At 42.1% G+C, this 12,191-nt stretch overlaps 1 protein-coding gene and 1 long non-coding RNA gene across 6 annotated transcripts in view; one reads left to right on the forward strand and one right to left on the reverse strand.

The window, feature by feature from the left end:
• The window catches only part of LOC118167897, a 45,805-nt gene extending 33,832 nt beyond the window's left edge, over positions 1–11,973 (forward strand). The window contains exons 4-6 of one of the 2 annotated variants that reach the window (XR_004751283.1): positions 502–634; positions 10,661–10,776; positions 11,415–11,973. This is a non-coding gene — a long non-coding RNA (uncharacterized LOC118167897). Of the gene's footprint in view, positions 1–501; positions 635–10,660; positions 10,794–11,414 lie in introns of those variants that run through there. The other variant, XR_004751284.1, reaches the window with a different exon arrangement.
• TTC7B (tetratricopeptide repeat domain 7B) overlaps positions 6,232–12,191 on the reverse strand; it is a 134,878-nt gene continuing 128,918 nt past the window's right edge. For all 4 annotated transcript variants that reach the window (XM_035327796.1, XM_035327795.1, XM_035327798.1 and 1 more), the window contains one exon: positions 6,232–7,223. In XM_035327796.1, the coding sequence (XP_035183687.1) occupies positions 7,002–7,223 (222 nt within the window). In that variant the 3' untranslated portion in view covers positions 6,232–7,001. The remainder of the gene's footprint in view (positions 7,224–12,191) is intronic.

Below are 12,191 nucleotides of genomic sequence, written 5' to 3' on the forward strand. Positions count from 1 at the left end.
GCATCACCTCCTATTCAAGTTCTCTACAGACTGGGAATCAAGGTCTGAGATAAGGATCATGGGGTGAGGCTGACACACACTGAGGTATGCTGGCCATAAGCGTTGTTTTGAGTCTCTCAGTTGTAACCCACATGATCTCGGTCCCTTTCTCTAGCACTTGTAATGAAGTTGGTGGCTATGGGTTTAGATTCCTGTTAGACACCAGCTTATGAATTCTTATGATGAATTTGTAAGTTACAGTGAACAAAGTTCACATTATTTCTGAACAAGAACATTGACATAATCATGTAGTATATTTTTATCTTATGGATTATCAACATCACAGTTGCAGTGAATGCATTTTAACTCTCTTGAGCATCCCATTCTCAACCAGTCTCTATTTATTCAAACTATAATGTAACAGGAGACATCACTAGCATAATACCTCAGGATACTATTCACAGCAGAGGCATCTCAGCTGGAACAGAATCCCTCCATGCTCTACCCTATTGTGTTTCTTAGGGCAAGTGTGGTACTCTGGAGCCAGGACAGGAAAACTACCTTGCAAGTACATGTGGGTGAGACGCAGCTGGGAACTGCAAGACCAACTAACGTGCTCAACCACCCTACTTCAGCCTCTGTTTTAATGAAAACGGTAAGGGAAACAATAGGGAAGATTCACAATGTGCATAATCCAACCTACCTAATTGCAGGCTATTTGTGAAAGGGGCTCACACCTCCTCCCCACTTCCACTGCATCCTCTGAAAAAAAAAAAAAAAAAAAAAAAAAAAAAGGAAAGGCCATGAGCACAGTGAGCTGGTCTGACTCAGCGGTAGCCTCACACTCACCAGACATAACACAACAGGAGCAAAGCAAATGTGGGGACAAGACCTCCTTTTCAGCAGCAGCTGCCATGATTTTGGGTCAGGTGCAATATGAAATTGCACCATAACCTGGCATACAAGCCATGTCCTGGTTAACCCTTTGTGTTACTGAAGTTCATCCTTGCAGTAGATAATCCTTTGGTGATGTCTTTAACCAAAACCAGCTAATTAAGAACATGTTACAGTTCTCTGACAGCAGAAGATGAAAAATGTGCAAGGGTTTGTTTGCATCTGCTGGTGGGCTCTCTCCAGGGTTTTTGATAGGCCAGAGGCAGCTAGTGCCTACTCCCTTTTTTATTTTTAATCCTTCAGATGCCACTGCTGGCTGACTCAGCGCACATCATGAAGCTATTGTTCACATGCAGGTGTGTTGTGATTTCTGCTTCACACGGTGTCTGCCACAGGTGGCTGAGCTGCACAGCTTCCCCCCAGGTAGGCAGGGGCACTGGGGCAGGAGCACCTATGTCTGCATGCCAGCCCTGTTGTAAGGTTGCTCTAGAAACACGGCTTCCTGTGGTCTGGCCACAAGTGTGGTGAAGCAACCAGCAAGCAGGACTGCTTCCTGAAGCACAGGTGTGGAAAGACGTGATTGTCGCTTGAGAGCGAGTGGGTCCTGTGTGCTATGTCAGTCACTGAATGCAGTGGCTGCCTGCTCTGATTACAGGACCTGTTGCAGTAACAGCTGAGGTTCCTATTTTCCAGCACCCAGGATTTTATCTGTTCCCCTAAACACTTGCTTGCAAAAATAAAGAGAAAGAAAATAAATAAAAAAAAAAAGCTGTCTGGAAGGGACCCGTAAGAAATAAATTGTTCAGTCAGAAGTTTGCTGTTTTACTACAGGAAAAGACTATTTTTGCAAGATTGATGAAAGGGAAGCAAACTTGGTAGTCATGTTTTATGGCCTCTGTTGCCCCCTCCAGTCCTACATTAGTAGTCTGTGCTGTTTGGAAAACGATGATCCTGGGAAAGCCTGCACTGATAAGGGTGTCTCGGACTCATTATTTGATATGCAGCTGATACACATTGGAAGTGAAAACTGGGGTCAGAATTTCCTTTTTAGGTATCTCCAACTTTCCGTCAGCCTGTTTTATAGGGGAGACAGCTTTATAAGAGCGGAACCTTGAGTCCTCTCAAAACTTTCTGCTCTAAGTGTTGAATGCACCGGTAACCCTGCTGTCTGTAGTGCTGCAGTGGGCGGGAGCTCAGCCTTATCCCTCCTCCTCTCAGAGTGCACGGACTTCCTACATTTTTGAAGCTACAGCACTGGGGCAATAACTGACAAGTATTACCATTACACATCACCTACTGATTACTTTATCAGACCAGCACCTTTGGCATGGTAATTCCGTACTAAGAGTACCACTTTCTTGGGGAGATGATTTTAAAGGCAGAGAGGGAGCCAGGAGAGCAGTGAGTGGGCCACAATAGTCCAGAGAGGATGGGGGGAGCAGGCTGCAGAGCTTCATATCTGGATGGAGCAGGAAGGAGTAATTTCTACTAAAGTGATTCCTGCTGCATTTAAAGATACAATGGGAAATAATTCAGCACGACACAATTCATCAACCCTTTAAATGCCCAAATTAGATTTTTACACTAAGTTCCTCCAGATTAATAAAGCCCAAAGCCTTCTCTCTCCTACCCTCAGGAGCTTTGGTTTGTGTTCCTGCCATACCTTAAGGGCTGCATGCAAAAGATCACGTCAGCTGTTGCGCTTTGAAAACATTCAGGCATAAGTAACAGTATAGTGGTGCCCAGTGCTAGGCTGTTCCGTGAGTGGGTAGGTAGCAGCAGCTGGACTGAAGTGGTTATGTTTTTTCAAAGGATTTAGAAATTAAAGGTACAGTTTTATCTCTTTGAAATAGCTTAGGCTATTTCGAAAAGATGCTTTAAATGGAACTAGAAAGACCAGGTGGCCAAGCTGGCGACAAACCAGCATATCAGAAGCACGCACCCCTGAAATGTGAAAAACTAAACCTCACCAACACCCTCCACCCCTCATCCCACCCCCCACACCCTTGTCCTCCCAGAAGTTTGGGGTTCCATTACTTTTGGATTCACTTCAGATTTATCTTCACCATCACACCTCTTCAAGCCCACTTGCTGGCTTTGCAAGCCTAAGGGACTCCCATCTAGATTCAAACAATCAGCAATGACAGTGATGCAGGCCAAAATAGGAACATTCATTATTTTCTCTATTGCCCACAAGCAGGATTCTTATCAGATAGTTTTGGGGGACAATATAGATATATGCAGAAGTGCAACACATTCCAGCATAGCCTGCCAGTGGGATCAGAGAATGTAGCTCAGAGACGATGAGGTTAAACAGATGAAATGCTGGAGAAGTATACTTGCCTAAAGCATATTTTAGCATACATGGTTTTTAACTTGATGCTGGAGGGACAGGATGATTGCCAGCTTGATGGCTAAGAAAAATGACATTTTAATTGACAACTGAACAAACAAAGAATTAGAGAGAGAAATCTGGAACTCCAGTATTCCCAGGCTTACACTGCCATGCCACAGTAGAACAGTCAGGAAAAAAAAAACAGACTTTCAAGGAAAAATTTAGCATTTTTAAAAATAGCCTTTTATGTTTAACATGCATATAATTAATGACAATTTTTTCAAAGATACAGTTGGATTAGTTCTGCTTAGATTGGTTCTCTCATTCCTGTGGCTCTCAATCAGTCATGAAATTAAATAAATGGTTATCTGCACCAAAATTAGAAATGAACTTTAACCAATTACTTGAATAATTTTTATTTTAAGCAATGCAGATTCAAGCATTTTATCATGTGCATCAGTTTGTTATAACACCCCAGCACGTGCTTGGTACCCCCAGCGTGAATCAGTTTGAGCAGCACGAGCACGCTGCGGAACACAGGCAGTCTCTGCAACCTGCTATTGCGGTCTGCTGAATGAATGTGTTGATTCCTGCTGAAAGACTGGAGATCTCCGGCTTGTGCAGCTTGTCATTATAGTTGTATACAGTTATATATAGTCATGTACAGAGTGTTTGACAAGGCAATTTATTAATAATTTTAAGCTGGAGCAAGTAAAGGCTGCTCCCTGGAGGGGAAGTCCTGTTTTCTCTTCTGTGAGCATTACTACTTATGCAGTAGGTCAGATCAAAGAACTACCTGAAGCCTTTACTGGGCTTCTACAGGAAGCCTAGTAAAACCATGAGGAAAAAAGGGCTGGCTTAGTTTTCAGCTGGCTCAGCCCCTGATTTATTTTATAATTTCTCTGAACAGCTATTATTTCTGAAACAGGCTGGGGGAGCAAGAGCACACATAGATAGATCTGTGTATCCACGCAGAGATTTTGGCAGCCACAAAATCCAGGAGCAAACCTTGATGCAGAGGGCACTGACCTGCTGGCCTGAAGGGGAATACTTCCCCAGGACTGGTTGTTCACACTGGCATTGTGTGCTTCGCTTCTGGGATTGAGATACCACAGCAGTCTGACAACAGCCTGTGAAAGACCTTTCTGTATAGCAACAGAGTAATAGATATAAAAATATTCTTGGCCTTCTCACTCAATGTACTCAATGAAGAAAAAAAATCACACACATAACACCTAGTAACTTTTTTTAAAAGAAAAAAAAAAGTTGAAAACTATGTTTAAACAAGCGTTGCTGTTTAATTCATATGTTGCAAGGACTTCCACTCCTGCCTGAGAACTCCTAAATGTAAGGTCTCACCGTGATAATCCATTTTTAAAAATAGATAGCTGAGTTTTGACAAGGCTGTTCCCAAGAGGTAGAAGGCCTGTGGATTTAAAGTGAAACTGATGCCAGTGTAAGAAAAATAAAACAGATGATATTCAGGTTCACCTGATACACACAACAGCAGCAACAACTTCTCCACGAATGGAAGATGTGACACAATTAGACCGCTAACCTTTCCACGTCGGGAGTTTATCAAAAGAGGCCAGGGCTGTAAACTTAATGAGGAAAATGAAAGATAAATTCTGCTATCACAGAATTCTCCTACACTCTACTTTTGTTCAAAGCTCCCGTGAGGAAGAGCACCGGTCTCAGATCGATGTGCAAAGTGCCTTGTTAGAAAAGCTTTGATATTATATTAAAAGGTGAATAAACGTTGTGAAGGAGCAGATCTGAGAAATGTATGATAGATCCAAGTAACTGAACTTAGAGCACAAAGGCTCAATGGGAACTGAATTAAACAAATAAAGGTTTTGCGATATCTTTGGTAAACCAGGTACCACCTAGTAGGTGCTAAAAGGTGTCAGGTCAGGGCATATATTATGAGCTGGGACTAGAAAAGGGAAAACGGCAGGCAAACAGAAAAGAGAATAAAAATGCCAAGGACAGGAAGAAGAAAGCATGCAAAACAGGCACTTTAAAAGGGGAAGGGAAACTGATATTTCTGCAGTAAGCAAGATGACACAATTGCTGGTCTGGTTTTTAAATAGATTTGAAAATACTACCTATAAGTGTTTTGTAACCATTTTACGGAGAACATAGGGTCTCACCATTAAGCAGATATAATTTGAAAGTACCATAGCCTAGAATGCACAAGAGATGCCAAGGAAAAAGTGATAAAAGTGAAGAGTTCCCCCCAGTTTAAGTATTTTGCCGCTGAAAGATTCTCACTGGCGTGCACAGTCTGTGTTGCAGTGAGGGTCCTCCACGCTCTTGAGGCAAGCAAGCTTTCTGGTGAGCTATGAAGAAAAACGTGTGCCATTATTTTTCTGAATCATCTGCTTTCTTGCACTAAGCACTTTAAAACTGATTCTTGTGACCACCGAGGCAAATACCAACGAGCACTCAGTCTAACTGGGAGTCTGGAATTCTTCCCAGCTCCTGTGTACACCCAATATTTAAGTGAGCAGACACTGGACTGCCCTAGCTGTCACACCCTGAATATTCATTGCAACAAATGATGCATCCCAGGAAAACTCTGGCAGGTATATGTCTACTAAACGTGTGGCCCTATTACACTGATACGGCAGTAATATGTTACCAGGCAACTTTCCCTTCAAGGGAAGTGTAGTGTGGGAGATGTTGAGAATAGTGCATAAATATTTAACGTGCTTTTCCCAAGCATTAACAAGGTATACGTAAAAGTCCATGTATTATGGAGAAGCAGAATAATCTGGCTTCAATGAGAGCTGGAGTGGAAGGAGCAAAAAAAGTAGTGAGGATTTAAGGAAACCTGAAATCCCAAATAACTATACGATTGGCAAAGAGCATAGCAGCTTCTATTTTCTTTATGGTCCTCAAGGCATTGAAAACTTGGGTGTTGCTGATCATCAAAGGCAGCCAGCCACAGGCCCCACATCATTAAAATGTGTTCGCGAGATATCTGATCCTCTGGGTTCTTAACCAGGACACAGAAAAAGTTCCATTTAAAAATCATTTTATTATTAACATAATCTTCCCATTTAGCCAAGTGCGGGTCATGTATAAGGAATGTTGGTAAATACTCCATTTGAGGCTTCTTTTTACATATTTCCATTGATAAATAAACTCTGAATTCACATAAAAAAGTTAAACTTAAATAACTAATATATTTTCTGTAACAGGCATACATTGGTAAAATATAAATATTCTTGTACTCAGCCTTTGCTCTAAATAGAGATAACAGTTAGCCACACATCACAGTTATTAACAACTAAAAACAAGAACTCAACTGATTTTCTGGCCTGGACTAAAATAGAGATGGAAACAGAAAATTCACATTTTGACTTTGGGCCAAAAGAGGTTGAGAGGCAGGAAGAGGACAGTTTTCATAACAGCCTTGTTAAAAATAGTCTGCTCTGCCACTGAATTTTAACTTGAATATATTATTCTACATTTGGTGTTGATTCCATTATAATTTTATGTAACACTCAAGTATCACTAACAAAATATGGCACATCATCCATGAACAATATAACGAAGTTTCAAAACTACCAGGGCAAAAACATAGGCGATATGAGTGATTTGGCTCCGGTTAGCCATTTTGTCCTCTCAGTCTAACAACGTAACGCATCGTGTCACTGTTTTGGCCACTTCCCTGCAAAAGACTGGAGCTCTAAAGTTTTTCAAACTAACCAGTTACCAGGCAGCCTGAAACACTGGGTTTCCTCACCCACAAGTCAGACCAAGATAAGTTGGTCAAGATACCCTCTCAAAGAACCCTGGGAATGATGGTAAAAGGGACGACGGGACTGCTAGCTTCAAGCTCCAGTGCTGTCAGGAAGCATTCGGTCGCCGCATCATCATTGCCTTGAGCCTGCAGCACCTCCCCCAGGCCGTTCCAGACCTCATGGGCTGTGGAGTTCACTTGCACGGCGTCTCTGAGAATCTTCTCGGCCAAGCTGTAGCGCCCGAGCTGGTGAAGAATCAGAGCCTGCAATAAAACAGCAGAAAAAAATGGTTGAGATTGGCCACAGTGGGACTTCCTGGGAGCTCAAATGATATGTTGCAGCAGTGAAGTACGTGTAGGTAGCTGATGGGTTCAGAGTGCTACAGACTAGATAATATGCCTTTTTATGTTATTTTATTTTAAAGAAAATAAATGACCTGAAGCAGGGCTGAAGCAGGCTGTTCAACACCAACAAGAAGTCAAGTGGCTTTGGACCAGAAGCAAAGATACTGGAATGCAAAAACCAAGCTGAACAACAAAAACTCTACCCAGCCACCAAGAATCAGTAAGTACCCAAGCTTTTGTGGCAAGCTCCATTGCCTAAGTTCTTCAGAGGTGTGTGTCCTGAAGTGCTCGTATCCTGCGGGCATACCTCAGCACCCACAGCAAGTCTTGCAACATCTGAGATCATAACCTGGCAGCGCTAGCTCTCAGCTATGGCAGTAACAGAACTGAGCTCAGCTCCATGGGCAACAGCCACAGCGCTTGATTCAGCTTGCAGAATGGGAAGCGTGCCGGGACTAACACTGCACCGGTATCGCAGAGACATCCAGCGGGCAGAAAACTCTTGGGAACTTTCTGGATGCAGTTTTGTTGTCTCTCTCTAAGGCCTTGGATCAAACTCAACATCACGCTATCCAAGATGATGTCCAAGCCCGCTAGGATATGGCCTGAGTGAAACAGTGGAATCTGTTTCACTCGCCATCCATCATATTCATCAATGTTACTGTGCAGGAAATGTTTTGGAGTGACCCAGTAAGAGAACATTACTCTGAGATTGTAATAGTCCTCACAGTTGTATGCACTTTGTGATACTGTATTGCAAAGTGCACGTGGACCAAAAATTTTTCTTACTGCCAGAGGTGTCCTGACTACAAGCTTACAGATTCCTTGCAACTTCTCAGCTCCTCCTTCTTGGACCACACCTTTTTTTTTTTTTTTTTTTTTTTTTTTAAATTCTCTCTGTACATCTGTCCCTCCAATCCAAGCTAATCACCAGCGATTAGAAAGTACTGAAATTGTGCAGAACCCCATGAGGTTCTGGCTCAGCAGGCAGACTTTCAGCATGGCCAGCCTGCTGGCTACTTTGTGTGAGCAACAGAACAGACCATGCTCTGAAGAACAACCACACAAAGAAACAAGAAGTTTTGGCAAGTAAATTAATAAATGCAACAAAGGCTAATTTGCCTGACAGATATCCTGTCATAAAGGTACTAGAGGGCTTTTCTGGTTGCGGATTTTTTTAAGCTGTGAAATGAGTCAGCATTTCCAGAGTGGGTGAATAGTGCTTCTGATTAAAAAAAAAAAAATCAGATAACTTTTCTGCAGGAAAAACACCATCCCAGAAAGCAATTACAGTGACTGGTAGGCATCAGATGTGAAACTATGAAAAATGAAGCAAGGAGGTGGAATATACATATTATTGACTGCATGTAAATATATATATATAGAGAGAGAGAGAGGTAGTTTGCATGCAGTCACTTTAGTATAACCAACTAACCTTAGGAACATCAAAGCATTACTGATTTTCAAGACCTGAATCTAATTCATTTTCAACTATTTTTCTCAGTGAGGATTTTGGTGTGTATTTCACGCTAATTAAACATGCGAGTTATTTGAATATTGGTAATTTTTTGTTCCAAATATGCCAGACTACTTTCCCCATTTGCTAAGCACAAAGGCTGTTCTTTTAAAAGACAAAAGGAAACAACCAAATCTTGCAGATTTGCCTGTTGATGGGAATAGAAACAAGTTATGTTAAATCTGCTCTTTTCTATATGGAAAAAAGTGCAGCTGAGTTTACCCGAGTGATAGAACTAGAGCAAATACCGCTTGTCTGGCTGCCGTTATACTTTAATAAGAACATAAGCTATTTAGCACTTGGGAGGAAACTGCTCTCGCACTGACAATCAGGTTGCATCCTGTTCTCTCATAAATTTGAGACCACAGCATTTTAGATGGAGAGTCTCCTGAAACCCAGCGCTCACTGGCAATGATGCTGGCTGGGATGAGAGAAGGACTCATTCCTCTCTTGGGCAGCAGCACCTGGGAGCTGAGCTTTGCTTCCAAAGAACCAATGGAGAGGAAATTAGACTCATTTCGTGTAGAGCATCAAAAGGACAGTGACATTCGGTCACTATAGCTGTCGGCTGGACTTAAACAAGTAACGTAGAAGAAAGAAGGCATAATATCCCAACTCATTAACTCCCTTAGAATGATGGTCAGATGTTACATATTGCCAGTGTCCAGCTTGTAGATCGCCTTCCCAAATGGCTTCCCAAATTAAAACTCTGAGGCACAGATTATTTTAAATTGTCTGCAGTCCTTGCCTGACTTTGCCCTGTTAAGCACTCAGCGACAGACCCCGGGGAGAAGGAGCAGGCACGCCTACCACGCAGCAACACCCCTCAGTGACCTCGCACCATCACCCATCCGAGAAAACTGACCTCCAGCATACCAGCTGTCAGCGTATGCCTGCCCTCTGTACCCAACTCTTCAGAAAAACAAAACAAAACAAAAAGTCCTCTAAGGTTTCTCAGAAATCAATAAAAATTATTGTAGTCCTTAACTCATTGTTTTCCTGTGTTTCCTAACTGGAAAAACAAGCCCAAAGCCAACCAGTTCTGGCCTTTACCTATCTGGCTGTAGATGTGCAGACATTTATCTAGAGAATAACGTTAGGTCTCTTGCTCTATGGCTGGAGCAATACATCAGCTCTGCCGAAACTCGGAGGGGTACCTGAGTGACATACTGCTCACACCTTTAGACCTGGCATGTTAGTTTAAAACCCAAACAGAAAGCCTCCACCCGATATTCTCTTTATAAAGAGGGACACACACTTTTCATTAAGGAGATACTACAGGGTTTCTGGAACGCGAATCAACCAGAAAGACTGCTACGTTACTTACTCTAGTAAATAACAAGAAATATTAGTAGAGAAAACAGCCATTCCACAAAACATAATGAAACAGTAGCTTCCTCAAGAATTACACAAATATACCCCCCAACCTGTTTGTTCCCTCTCTGTTTTGAAATGCTACAGTACTTCACAGAGATGTTAATGCATCTATTGGCATCCTGCTAAGACAGAGCAGCCTGCTGCAGCCCTTTCACTAGGTGATATATTTACATTTTAGGATGAAAGTGATAAATTTATGACATTTGCTTTTAGCACACTGTAATAAAAGCCCCTAATGCATGTGGGCTTCTTCATTTTGCAGCTTTGTGCGAATTTTATTTGTAACTTTTCCCCACGTTTGGCTTGATGATTTGGTTTGTTTTTCTCCTAGCAGTTCTTGGTGGCTGTTTTTTGGCAATCTCCCCTACATGTGTTAAGGCTTCCAGCTTCTGTCTCTTCAGAACGTCCTCATGTTATAAACTCTTCAACCAAATATTTCTCTTTTGGCCTGTTCCACGTGCAGAGGTTGATTTTGTAACTCAGAAAAGTCAGAGGGAAACCTCTCACCAGATGATGCACAGACAGAGCAAAGGCAAACTTTGAAGATTCCTTTGTGCATGAATGCCATCATTACAAGAAGTAAGAGTGTTTCGTGGCTGTTCCTGTAATGTGTTGATATTTACTCTGGTCACTAAGAACAATCAACTGTCCTCATAACTTTGTGGATTTCAGATCCTGTCTGCATTAGGAAAGGTCAACAGCCCCTTACGGTGCCCAGGCCTTTGTCAGAATTCAGAGCCAGGAGTAACAGGGACAGGTCGATTTGCAAGAGTACACAGGGAATATTATTGTGTGCTGCCTATGACAGGGAGGTACTTTGGTCACTAGAAAACAAGGTTCTGCACAAACTTCACATCAAAATGGAACAAAACCCTCCAGGAATTAATAAAAGGGGGGAAAAAGTGGTTCCAATTCTCTTCTCTGCCACAGGTTATTTTCCAGGTCTTGCACATGCCTTCTTCCTTCAGCTGGGAGTCTCAAATTCTCCTTCTATTTATTCAACAATTTCAAATGTGCTTGCTCACCCTATCAGCATCCTTATACTTCATTGCACATTGCCCCACATAAAAACCTGCTCTTCTTCATTCATTTCTCAAAAACATCTGTCCAAGGATTATTTTCATAATGCTCAGCCAAACTGGGCCCAACCCCTGACTGAGGGCCCTTAGCACTGTTGTCAAAACAGAAGTCATTTGTTGTTATCCAATATCTCCTAGGTACCTGCATGAATAGTCAATACCAACAGCTATTGAGTCTGAATACACAGAAATATCTTCACATTCCATCCAAAGCACTGGGCTGAATAATCTTCATTTATACTTGTCTCGCATACATTATGAGGAGGGATTGTATCTTCTCTGTTTTGGATACTGTCTTGGCACTAGCCTTGTTTAATGTTTTAACAAATGACATCACAAGAATTACAAGAGCGATGACACAATTAGAAAACAAAGTTAAGAGGATACAATATGGAAGCAACTGGCTGATCGTGAGAATGGGAGTAACAGAAACACAGCAGAAGTCAGTAACGGCAAGTGGAAAATAACACAGCAGCAACAACAAAGCAGGTCTGCAGCATGGTGGAAGCCTGTCAGCTGCAAGTAGCTTGGGAAGAGGACTTGGATATATCAGGCAGCTCCAGGATGAGAGTGTGAAAAGGTGCCAGTGCAAAACAGGAAAACGCAAGTGACATCAGGAGAGGTTTCCATTAGGCAGAAGGCTGTACAGTGACAAGACCTCCTCTGGCACTTTGTGGGTCCCTGTTCAACAAAGATCATTCAAACTGCAACAGGCACAGAAAATGCCTACCAGGATGATCGATCAAAATCTTAATTTACAAGAAAAGACTAACAGGCTTGGTTTGTTTAACCTAGCAAATCAAAAACTGAGAGGAGATGAAGTTACTTGCTGTAAAAACAGTATAGAGAACAGTAGAGAAAAACTATTTTAGTTAGAGAATAATGTTGGCACAAGAATAAATGTATATAAATTGG

The sequence above is a fragment of the Oxyura jamaicensis genome, chromosome 5 (assembly GCF_011077185.1).
Source record: "Oxyura jamaicensis isolate SHBP4307 breed ruddy duck chromosome 5, BPBGC_Ojam_1.0, whole genome shotgun sequence".
Taxonomy (NCBI): domain Eukaryota; kingdom Metazoa; phylum Chordata; class Aves; order Anseriformes; family Anatidae; genus Oxyura; species Oxyura jamaicensis.